The 12,612-nt window shown below is 36.3% G+C and overlaps 2 protein-coding genes across 2 annotated transcripts in view; both read right to left on the reverse strand.

The window, feature by feature from the left end:
• The window catches only part of LOC103156336 (polymeric immunoglobulin receptor-like), a 4,847-nt gene extending 2,688 nt beyond the window's left edge, over window positions 1-2,159 (reverse strand). The window contains exon 1 of the mRNA XM_016664251.1: window positions 1,235-2,159. Coding sequence (XP_016519737.1) covers window positions 1,235-1,550 — 316 coding nt within the window. The 5' untranslated portion in view covers window positions 1,551-2,159. The remainder of the gene's footprint in view (window positions 1-1,234) is intronic.
• A 2,613-nt stretch (window positions 2,160-4,772) lies between these two features.
• Window positions 4,773-9,534, reverse strand: LOC103156337 (polymeric immunoglobulin receptor-like). Its single transcript, XM_016664252.1, has 6 exons — window positions 9,242-9,534; window positions 7,257-7,553; window positions 6,368-6,667; window positions 5,603-5,704; window positions 5,455-5,522; window positions 4,773-4,898 (listed from the first exon to the last, which is right to left on the reverse strand). The coding sequence occupies exons 1-6, from the start codon at window positions 9,513-9,515 to the stop codon at window positions 4,773-4,775; spliced, it is 1,167 nt and encodes a 388-aa protein (XP_016519738.1). The 5' UTR covers window positions 9,516-9,534.
• Between the last annotated feature and the right edge of the window lie 3,078 nt (window positions 9,535-12,612).

Consider the following 12,612-nt stretch of genomic DNA (forward strand, 5'->3'; position numbering starts at 1 on the left):
CTCTAGCTAACGTTCCGGGGCAACCTGTCACCCTGGACAGGTCGCCATTCTTTCGCAGGGCCTCTCAGAATATCCCCATTCACTAAACACAAAGAAAGCAAAGTGATAATACTTATACCAGCACACACTCCTTTGTTCTTATTGATCCGACGGTTGAGCTGCAAATGCGTTCGTGCACAAGCTTTGATCCAAGCTAGACATTCCGTATCAGATTTGGGAAATCTGTGAATTTTATCTCCACAAATACGATCAGGATACCTGACATCGCCTGTACAGATTCCCCACTGACAGTAGAGAACCATTCTTATTTGAGTTCTGTCGCAAAAACTTTGATTGTGTAGATTGTGGTCTGCTAGTCCACAATCTACATTAGCATGTGTTTACTACTTTAGCTTTTGTTTGTGAGACGGTCAAGCACGTGGTAGCTGCGCAGTGACGTCAAATGGGCATTAGCCAATGAAACACGGCCCCTGTGATAAGGTCCATTGAGCAAGAAGGTTTTCGCTCACTGTGCTCGCTCTTCAAAGAACTTGTTTCAAGAAACTTTTATACTGACTGAACTAATTTTTTAGAGACTTTAAAGATAAACTAAAAGTGCTAGAGGCTGATTCTACGACATGTACCTTTTTTATAGCTTAACATATAATTATTATTTTTTATTATTTTACTCTGTTGTATTTGTTTCTGCCTCTTGGCAGAAATAAATAGCTTTTATTTATTTAGGTAAAAAAAAAACTAAAATAAAAATATCTTTTATATATTTTTTATATAAAAGATAAGATAAGACTTGGAGTGTGAACATCGTCCTAGAATTATCTGCTCTTTGATCAAACCATGAAATGATCATTCCTCAAAATTGTAAATTTTTCTTCACATTGTCTCTTTTCAATATTAGTTTCTTCTTGTCATACCTAAATTATTTCCTTTGTTATGCTGTCTTTGTGTAATTACAGTAGTTTTAAATTTAAATTCATTACCAACAATATAATTTATTATCATACTGCCCACATTGACACGTTTTGAAAGAACAGATCTGACAGATTCTACATTTGTCAAACCTTGACACTATAGTTTCTAATGACTGAATGAAACTCTGTGATCATTACAGCAACAACTTAATTAGTACTAAAATGAAAGCATACATCTTTCAGGTGAAGACCATTTGTATTTATCCATAACAGACTAAAAAAACCTAATGAAATAAAATGTGTGAAAATTGATATTTGTTATTTACCATTTGCAACTTCCAGCTTTACTTCAGTGTAGATATCGTTTCCTGTTCTGGTCACTCCACACCAGTATTTTCCAGCATCATCAAATCGAAGGTGAGAGATGGTCACAGTGAAGGTTAGTGCTTTTTGGTCATCATAGATGGAGTATTTGTTGCTATTTCCTTTTGATTTAACAAGAACGTCATCATCGTCATTGCAGTCGTTCTTACACAGGTACTTTTCATAATCCTCATATCCAGCAGGATATGGACAGGAAACCCTTGCAGCACTACTCACATATCCAAACACAGGGATTACATCACTGGTCACACAACTCATAGCGGCTAAAATGAGAAGATAGTATTAATTTAGTTGTTTCATGGTTAAGCTGCTGAAAAGGAGTTATTTTAATTCCCTTGAAATCTTTGCATGTCATTAATTATTAGCTGACATGCTCAGTGCTTTTCATTATCTACAAGGTAACAAATTAACTTATTACAGAAAAGCTAAATATTCAAGCTCAAATAATTTAACTTACTGCACATGAGGATCAAGTTGTAAAGACTCCACATCTTCATGTTCCTCAAGGCAACAGACCAACTAAAGCAGAAGTAAAGTTACTCTGCTCTTAGAAGCATTTAGAGGAAACCAGTGAGTTTATGTTTCCACAACAGTGCTGATGAGTTCATGTTTGGGGCCAAACATAGATGCTACATTGACTTTGAGCATTACAGCAATGGTAAGTCTGGGCAACGTGCTGCATTGTGAGAAAATTAGCACAGCTATAATCGGAAACTGGCTTTTCTGAAATTTTTCTTCTTTCATACATGCAGCATTTACATTAAATTTATACAAACAATATCAAGTTGTGGTTCTCATTGAAACAAAAATAAATGATCTGCAAAGGAAGAATACGCACTAACAAAACTTACCTTATTTTCCACACTATAAAGCGCACCTAAAAACCTTCAATTTCCTCAAAAGCCGACAGTGCGCCTCATAATCCGATGCGCCTTATATATGGACCAATATTGAGCCACAACAGGTCTAGCAACTACGGTAAGCAGCCGCCAACTTCATTTTTGCCCATAGAAGAAGAAGCGCGTGGTGCATGCTGGGATAGTTGTCAGAACGCTGGTTTGTAATCTACTAATAAAGTTTGACTGACCTATCTACCTACCGATCGTCTAGAATCAGGTCGTCTGCAGGTCATTTAGCACCACGTTCTCCACCAACATGCTGTGCGCGAACGGAGAAGGGTGGCCATCTTCCGGCCACGGCCAGGCCCAGTCGCGGAAGGCTCTCCTCACCGACCTGAGTCGGACTGTTTTGTTGACATTCCCTTTAGTGCAGCTCCATCCAGTGGATGCATAACGTAACTCCAGCCTCTACTGTAGCGTCTATTCTATGTGCCTTATAATCCAGTGCGCCTTATAATCCGCTGCGCCTTATAGTGCGGAAAATACGGTACTTCTAAAATATACCAGACCGCCTATCACCTATTTTAATTTGGTTTGTAGAATAACTCAACTGTATGTAGTTTACCAGTTTTGTTTTTCATGAAATAATGTAAAAACTCGATAAGAAACACTTGTTTGCCAGAATTATTTAAATTAATAACATACGTATAACTACGAAAAAGCACTAATCCCAACACTGCAGCAACATTGAGCTGTAATCTCAATGTTGCAATTTTTGGTAAACTTCATAGCATCAATGTGGTTCATTCTCGGCTGAGAAACTGTGTTGTGATAACCCTCATAGATGTTTCTGTCAGAAGCTTTGAGCGCTTGTCATTAGTTTTTTTCTTGCAGTTATCTGTCAACATCAAAGTTCATTAGTCTTTTCACAGACAGAGGAGCGATGCATGGCCCTCCCACCTCAGCACCGCAAAGAGCATTCATGACCCAGACTGTTCCTCAAGTGAGCCTGTAAAACACATTACTTCCTCTTTTGTTCTTTTTTTTCATGTGTCTTATCTTCACTTTACAAAAAGTCTCCAATTTATAAAAAAAATACCGGCAGTTGTGGTTCCCAGAATTTTACCGTATAAATACATATTTTAGAATATAAATACAGTGAAGAAAATCTAGTCTTCGATTTTTCTAAGAATCTAAGAAAAATCTAGAATCTTAACATTTTCTTAGCTCTAAAAAAAATCTAAGATCTAAGAATTTTGTTAACATGACATCACTAGAAGCTAATAACTAACTGAAACTGTATCATGCGTTTATAAAACTAACTAAAATGTACTGAAATTATACCCTTCAAACTACAGGCAGTCCCCTGTTATTTTTTTATTTAAATTAATGAAAAACACTAAAGATAAATCATCATGACAACACACAACAGCTTAACCTCTAACAAAATGATTCCCAGAACATGGGTCATACTGTAAGAGCTTAAATTATAATAGATTTACTTCATATCATTTTCACTGTTGGGGCTTGAGCATTAAAAATATGTTTTAATTCTAAGGCATTCAGTGAAGACTTTAAAATAAACTAACTTCTCTCTGAGCTACAGGGAACCAGTGTAAGGATTTTAGAAGTGGGGTGATGTGCTCTTTCTTCCTTAAGCTATCATTGTCATTGTCACCAATGACAGACATGTACAGCATTCAGAGGAAGTTATCGAAGTAACACCACCACCTAGTGGTGTCACGAGTAAAGCACTACTTTATTTTTATCAACACAGAATCATCTACAGTGAATCATTCTCTGAAGCAGTTCACCTTAACAACACACAAACTCATCATCCAGCCTTTTGAATATTGTAATCTTACAATAAGTCTCACATGAATGTCAACTTCAAATTGTTGTTAATTAACTTTTTAACTGCTACCATATTACAATATTTCTCTGTATTTGTTCACAATTTTTACTGTGAAAACAACACTCTAATCACAAAAAGGGAAAACATTTTATTTTGCCCTTTTTGTCCTGACACATTATTTGGACAGTAGTTGCATCACTCTTGCTTGTCATAGCAAAGTGTCCAGGGCCCTACTGTGTTATATTCCATATTCCACATTTATTTGCTGCTATTGCTGGAAGGATCATGGGGTGAACAATTTCTTCAGGGGTGGAAGAGTGCAGGAGCATATTAGCTTGTTGACTTGGTGAATCTATGGGTAACAACCAGAACCTTGAGTAAGTTTAGTTCTAGTCCAGTAGTCTACACTTCCCCTGACAGAAGTATGAAACAGCTGAACTGAGACATAACTACTTCCTTACTATACAGACATTGTTTTCAGTTGCAATCGTAGTATTATTTGTTTCTACTGATCGAATGTTTCTGGAGTCACACTGATATTTGTGTCATCATTTTTTGTAAACCACCAAGACTGTTAATAAAGTTCTCTCATGTGTTTGTGTTTTGATCTGAGAGTATAAACTTTAAAATGCTGGAGAACAATTACAATAATATGTACCATTTATACATTTACCTAAGTTAAATATATATTGCTTAGTTAAGTGTGGAATATACTGTTGCAAAAAGGTTCAGTAAGAAATAAAAATGTTAAAAATTAGGCAACAATTAACTGTGGGGTTCTCCGTTTTACATGTAGACAGAGTAGGCGTCTGTTGTTGCTTCGAGGTTTTCATAAAGTTGTTCTTGGATATTTTCTGCTTTATCAAAGTGACTGGAGTTCTCGTAAACAGAGTCTTCTGGCTTGACAGAAACCTGAGAAGAAAACCCAGTTTATTATAAAGGACAAAATTCAGTACACAGAAAATTTGCTTTTATTGTGGGGATTTAATTTAATTAAGGAAAAATGTGATCCAAGCCAACCTGTGGCTATGAGAATATGTAATCACACCCTAATTGTAATTATTGGTTGTATTACCCGGGGCAGGAACAATCCTCATCAGGGATGTGCAATGTTCCTTTTAACATCACTGTGGAGGAACTTTGCCCCACTCCTCTTTGCCTCCTAAAGGACTGATGGATGCACTTTTGACATCAGTAAGACTCACTAATAGTCCATGTTTTCTCTATTTGTAAATAATGACTTTCACCCAAAACTTCAGAAAAGACTTTTTAACCAACTTCAGACTGATAGTTGTTAGATACCATTTTCGTAATATGTTTTTGAATTTATTGGAAAATAGCTGTTTCTGAAATTAACTTTGCAACAATAAAAGCAATAATAGAACAGATCTCAGTTTCATCTAAACACACACAACCACATATTTTGGTGTCCCTGTTAAGATCGATTTCTAGGTTCTTTCCTTTTCACCTTATTGGCACCCACCATCACCAGAGCGTCAAACTTTTTTCTTTTCTTGTCTTTCCTTGCTTCAGCTTCTGGAACACAGATATTTAGTTATTGATTAAAATCTTTATGTGTTTCTAAAGCTTCTTCTTATAATAGATGCAATGCATACCTTTCTGTTTGCATTTATGTGTTATAAATACAGCAAATAAAATAGAGAAGAGGAAGAGGAGAGCAGGAACAATGTAAAGCACCAGGTTAAGAGAGGCAGGACCTGAAAAGAAATAAAAAAAGGAAAATTGTAGATTTACTGGCAGCGCGTGTCCTTTTTTAACCAAAACACGTAAAAATAGTAAAAATAATATGTAGTATGCATTCCTTTTGTCACTGTCCTATTATCAATAAATGCAACTGACCTTAATGCAATACAAAGGTGAAAATCTACTAGCTGTTGCACACAGATATTTATGTTGTGTTGCTTAAAGAGTCATTAGAACAATTGATGAAACCACATTTACAAAGAAAGCAGCCTGGATTATTATATTAAAATCAAACCTGTGTGGACAGCTTTCCATAGCTTACAGGCAAACTAAATTTATTGCTATTTACACATTCTGTTAATCATAATATATGATCAGGTATACAGGCACAAATCTGTCCAATTTTTATTGTATTCCTGCAGCGTTTAGACTCGCTTTCTTTTCCAAACTGAACCATTCACTTTATCCTGCAACATAAACAAGAGTTTAACACAAACAAATACTTCAACCACTGTAAGACGTCCTAATGATGTTGGATTATGTTTTTGATGTTGAAAATTTGCTTCATTGACATTTAATGGCTTTTGTTTTCTGATTAAATTTCTATTTCAGAAAAGATGTATTTAAAACATGCTCTTCAAATAGTTCTTAATTATTTGTAGCTGACGCAGTCTTACCTACTGACAGCTCTATCTTGGTGTAGTTTCCAGCGCTCCATTTTGAATCAGAACCACACCAGTACGTCCCAGCATCACCTTCTTCCAGCTTTGTGATATTCACCAAGAAAAAGCTGGAGGACTTGTCGACTTGCAGTGTGAACCTGCTTTCACTCAACAACACATCAGAGCAGTTGTCGCGTTGCTCTCCTTTGCAGAGGAATTTGTCGTTATTCCAATGTTGTGGTGGATAAAGACAAGGCAAAATAAGGGAATTTCCCACAATGCCTCTCATCTTTATTGTGTTCACACAGCACCACTCTGTCAGAAAGACATGAATATAAACTTTTTTATTTTGATTTTAATGCAATGCAAAATGCAATTGAACATTTTTTAACTCAACATAAAATATACTTCAAGTGAAACATAACAAAATAGTAGTTTTTAATTGGCTTTAATGAGACAAAAAATTAATAACTGGACAAAATAAATTTGTAGTTGTCTTAGAAAACAGATCATATTCAAAAAGACCACAGAAGGAGAGTCTAACAGAAAGAAAATATGAGGATGTTGATAAACACAAATATGTCAAATTATGGTAAAAAAATTTGCAAAATACTCCTCAAATTCTAAAAATAAATATTTGTGATGTTAGTCATCCATGCAGCATATTAAATACATTCTTAAATTGTTGTAAAATTTGTTAATGTGATAAAATATTGATTAGAAGTGATTAAAAGTTTTCATCTCACATACATGTCTGCGAATCATACACATCATTTTCTCAAAAGGAGACAGTTTTACTTGTGAGGTTTATTAATAAATGCTTTCCTATTTCAAGTTTCATTTTTAAACAATATCTCATCCCAAATTGAGTACGTAATACATATTCAATATGTAAAACTCTTACCCAGTGACAACTCAATCTTTGTGTAATTGCCGGCAATCCATTTTGAGTCTGAACCACACCAGTATGTCCCATCATCGCTGTCTTCCAGCTTCGTGACCATGACAACGAAAAATGTGGAGGACTCATCGTCTTGCAGAGTGAACCTGCGTTGACTCAACATGTCAGTGCAGCTGCTGCGTTGAGCTCCTTTGCAGAGGAACTTCCTGCTATCTTGGTGTCGGCGTGAATGAGGACAGGAAAAGGTGAGGGGATACCCCACACTGGCCGATATGTTGTGTGTCTGCACACAGCACCACTCTGTCAGGCAGAAAGTGTAGATTTATAATAAATTGGTCCATCGGTGAAAAAGGAAAGACCACATACCTTTCTGCCTAATTGCAAGATAATCATTGTGTACCTATTATCACAGAAAAACAGATAAATAGAAAAAATGGCTAAAAACTAAAAATGGAGGGGAAATGGCAGGTGAGCTAAGCAGAGGAGTGTGGAACAGCTGGAAGAAGACAGTACTGAACAGGAGAACTAAGGGACAGAGACTAATTACCACAGATGAATTGAGCTAGAAACAAAGGAAACTACCATCCACAGGGGAAAACTAATAACAGCAACTTAAAGTACAGATACAACGAATATAGGAAATAAGTACAAAATTAAACCCCAAAGGATACATTAAAATGGCAAGACCTTTCTACCTTTCTGTGCAAGGAAAGGATCTGGAATCAGTTTTCACAAGCCAAAGTCTAATTCATTCTTGACCACATATAAAATTGTACAGCGGTGGGCTGCTTCATGCAGCATGAACACTGCTGCATGAAGCAGCGTTCACTGCTGCTTCGTGCAGCAGTGTTCACGGAAGAGCAAAGTAATTAATGTATATATATTAGTATACATATTTATCTTCTTAGGCTGGTCTCAGGCATGCACCACAGTCTAATTGGTCATATGCTGATACCGTATGCAGGCCAGTATCTGCACTCATCAAGTTCTGATGCAAAAGCGTGCGTAACAAGAGTTAAATATTAAAAGCAAGTCCCTTAACTGGCCAAAAATGTATGTGTGTGAAGATGGGCCTGTTAGGGTTTGAACATTAAAAACAAGCCCCATAATAGACTAAAAACTCATGTGTGTAAAGGTGGACCCTGCAAAGCATAAATGTTAGAAACAGGCCCCACATGTGACAGAAAAACTAACATGTAAAATAAAATTTCAAATTGTGCTTATTGAAAGTTTTTTTTTTTTTTTTGGAGGAGGGGGGACGACCTGCATAATATTCATAAAACAAAGAAAAAAAAAAAAAAGGGGCCCCACAACAAACCAAAAAACTTTGGGGCCTCCTGCGGGAGATTAACAAGGATGCGTGTGTGTGTTGTCTGCGTGTGTTGTTCCAGACGTATCGCTAAATGCAATAGACGATGGTAGAAGTCATTGAAGGCAATACAGCTATGTCTCTCAGCTCCAAGAAGATTATGTTAATAAAAACAAAGTTCACATAGAATTTCATAAAGCTTACTTAAATATTATCATTCAGACCAACTGGTATATGGTTAGTATCAGTTCACACACAGTTAATGACCAGTCAATGAACAATATAAGTTTAGGACGAGTTATCACACATGAGCCAATTTTAGCTGTCAGTATCTACAAAGTAGATGAAGGCAAACTGCAGAGACCAAAAGTTGCTGCAAGAGTTTAGGTTTCTTTGCAACGTGCAGACCATGCATCAGTTTCAGAAGCGGTGCTGTGTTATCATTAATAATCACACCAAAGTGAGATTATTTTACAGCCTGGAAGCAACAGTGTGAGATGCAGATAGTAGAAATATATGTTCATACAGCCAAGGTTAGTATTGATAATCTGTTGGTGGCAATGCAGCTAAAGAATTGATATGATTAGCAAATCTCTGCTGCTAGAAAGTAAAAACATAACATAACCTTACTGAACTAAGATTTATCTGCCTTGTTTTCCCCTGTTGTCTAGGATCTTACCTACTGACAGCTCAATTTTGGTGTATTTTTCAGGACTCCACGTAGAATCTGAACCACACCAGTATGTCCCAGCATCACCTTCTTCCAGCTTTGTGACAATCACCAAGAAAGAGCTTGAAGAGACGTCATCTTGGAGGGTGAACCTGCTTCCACTTGTCATCACATCGGTGCAGTGGTCATGGTGGTCTCCCTTACAGAGGAACTTCCTGTTGTTCCTGTGTTTTAGTGGATAAGGACAGGACAACGTAACTGGTTGTCCCACAATCCCACTCATCGTGTTGGTCTTCACACAGCACCACTCTGTTAGAAAATAAAAATGAATGATATCAGCAACTGAGGATTGCTTTGCTTATGCACATGTATGCAACATTTCCACATCATTTTAAATGATGACTTGAATCTGCATTGGGAAATTCTGCAATGTAGCAACAAATCTAAACCACTAAATGTTCCATTAATAAGATTTATTAAATTAAATAAATAACTTTAGTTTCTGTGCTCTTCAAGTTTGGGAAAAAACTACTATAAACCTGAGATGTGCAGAAATTGAACTGTTTCATGTCACAACTTTCCTACATACTGTAGGACAAAGCCTGTTTTATCATTCCTAACATTCTTTCTATTTGTTTAAATGAGTCATTTTGACATTTATTTATGTTAAAATATCTCATATTTTTATAAGATGTTTTAGTAAACCATTTAGTGAGATGGCTTAGTGTTTTTGATTTCTTTAAAATCTTTGAAACTGTTTGCCACAAACTTCAGAACAAGGAAACAATCTTCATCCCTCCACATGTATAATTTAATTTTCTTTTTACCTTTCTTTACTTCCAGTGAGACTTCTGAAGGATATTTGTCAAACCCAGTCTTGGTCACGCCACACCAGTATCTTCCCTCATCCTTAGAGCTTAGGTTTGAAATGGCCGTCGTGAAAATACGTTTCTTTTTATCATCGATGGTGGAGTATCTGCCCTTTGTAGTTTCTGTGCTCCTGACCAGAACATCTGCATCTTGTCGACAGTCGCTCCTGCACAGGTATTTCTCATAGGACTCAAAACCAGCATCATAGGGACATGGAACAGTCACTGTTTTGCCTTCATACCCAGATACTTGGATCACTGCTGCTGCTGCACTACTTGCACAAGATAAAGCAACTGTGACGAGAAGAAAACATGGTATCAGAATAACTGCAGAGATGCATACAGGTTTAGGCTGGTTAACGGTGTGAATACTTAGTTTAAAAGAGAAGCTGTTTAAAAACCATATTTGATCACACTGCTTGTGAGATAAATTTCATAAACTTTTCACCACCATAAAAGAGGACATCAGTCTTCTGGATGTTTTTTCAAAAGCCACACTTTTAGAATGGTTTCAGTGATATAGTGCTAAAGTGTGTGTTTTGTCTGAAAACAAAATGCTGTAATTAACAAGGTAATACTGCCTTTAAATAAATGTTTACAACCAGCAACAGCGCTTTGAAAGTATTCTCCCAAAGTCCAGTCGTTTTCCTTAACTTCGGTAGCAGATTTTAATTGCTTCTGTCAACATCTTCAAGAATTTTATAACTTTAAAATATGTCAAAAATATGTTATCAGTTATTATTATTATTTTAATTATTATTTTAATTTGCAGTAGTAGTAATAATAGTATTCAGTAAAAATAACAAATGTAATAAAAAATGTAAAAGAAATAAAACATTAAATATATGTAAAAGTTGGACAATTCAGTACATTTCTGCATTTTTGCTTAAAGTTGCCAAACCATTCTCTCATCCTAAGACATATCTTACTCCATTTGTTATATGTAACATAATAAATTACCATAATAATATTTCTAGCCAAGACCCTATGTAATTTTATAAATCCAAATAAACTTACAGCAGATGCAGACCTGCAGGTTTTTAAAGCTCCACAACATCATTAAGCAGCAGAAAATCTGAAAACACAGACCTTCCTCTTCTTGACACAACACCGTCCAACCCATGCGGTTTTGCACAGACCTACGCTCTATATTAAGAGGAAATTGTCTGTTTCCTGTTGAGAGCGGGTCGACCTTTCTTTAAAGCAGCATATAGATCTTAAGCCAGCTTGTCCTGCTCAGTGACTTGTTTTTGCAGATCACCACAGAGTACATGGACAGATTTGCACATACCGAAACCTATTGGTCACATAATTGTCAAACTAACAAAGTCAATAGTCTGAAGCCTCTGTATTAATAACTAGTTACTTGACATCTCTAAAATGGCACCATGTGCATGGAAAATATATAATATTCTGCCCCTTTAAGTTTCACTTTGAAATATTTCCTCTCTCAGGTGAATAAAGAGTTTGAGCTGCACTTTTAGCTCTTGAGCCCAAATAACAAAATTTAACTCAGGGTTAAGAAAAGAAATCTGACCATATCACAATCACAGAGATATAGGTTGTCTTTGCACAGAAGTAGAACTCAAAGAGCTGCTGTCAAATTAAAACATGTTTGCTTTGTTATACGGTGCAGAACAACTTGCTGGCCGATCTTCATGTGGATCAGGTTGGTGTAGCACAGCTTTGATTTGTTATTGCGCAGTACATATACTTATGGCTGCCTTTGTGCAAGTAGCTTCACATTATTAGCACAGATACAATTAATAACTGCAGATTTTAATCTCTGTTATCTTGATGTCAATGTGTTACTCTCTCTATGCCACATTGACACTGATGTTCTTTGATTTCTCACAGCACCAACATAGATGAGCACAATCCCTGGAGGTTTAATTGACTTTGCATATTAAATTTCGGCTTTATTATTTTATGAATAACATAGAAAGAGCTACACGAAACATGGTGCAATGTGACCTGCTGTGACTCATCATGTCTGCGTTTTCTGCCTTGACCTTCTTTACAAAGAAACTTTCATCTTTCTCAGCCACTGTGACGGGGTTCTCTTATGCTTGGACAAACAAAAAATGACTGCCCAAGGCCAGAGATCACTTTAGTGAAATTTATTCAGTTCTTCAAGTGAGCAAAAAGGTGGCAGGTGAAGAATATATATACAGGGACATCCAGGCAGGTTAAAACAGACAAAACAGTACCTTCAAGGTAAGAGACCATCACCTTCAATGTGATCTGACAGGAGTCTAGCCACAGACTGCCTCCCTGTGGCGCAGAGCCCTGCTTTTAAAGCCACAGGCTCCGCCCACAGAAAGACCAACCGAGCAAACAAAACAATTAAACAATTACTTCTAACTCAAATGAACTCTTAAAGGATACAAAATAATAATGATAATAATAATAATAAGAAAAATAAATAAACTTGTAATCAAAAATACAATAATCAATTTAATAGAGAACACTCGGTATGTTCCGATGACGTCATCACCTGACTCCTGGCGT

Source organism: Poecilia formosa, unplaced genomic scaffold (genome assembly GCF_000485575.1).
Source record: "Poecilia formosa unplaced genomic scaffold, Poecilia_formosa-5.1.2 Scaffold474, whole genome shotgun sequence".
In the NCBI taxonomy this organism is placed as follows: domain Eukaryota; kingdom Metazoa; phylum Chordata; class Actinopteri; order Cyprinodontiformes; family Poeciliidae; genus Poecilia; species Poecilia formosa.

What these genes read in the sequence shown, in the direction of transcription:
- LOC103156337 (XM_016664252.1), bottom strand. Translation starts at nt 9,515, where the DNA reads ATGAGTGGGATTGTGGGACAACCAGTTACGTTGTCCTGTCCTTATCCA. An exon ending in ACATAAATGCAAACAGAAAG is followed by an intron (nt 5,523 to 5,602) that starts GTATGCATTGCA and finishes TCTGTGTTCCAG; the next exon opens with AAGCTGAAGCAAGGAAAGAC. An exon ending in TGATGGTGGGTGCCAATAAG is followed by an intron (nt 4,899 to 5,454) that starts GTGAAAAGGAAA and finishes TTTTCTTCTCAG; the next exon opens with GTTTCTGTCAAGCCAGAAGA.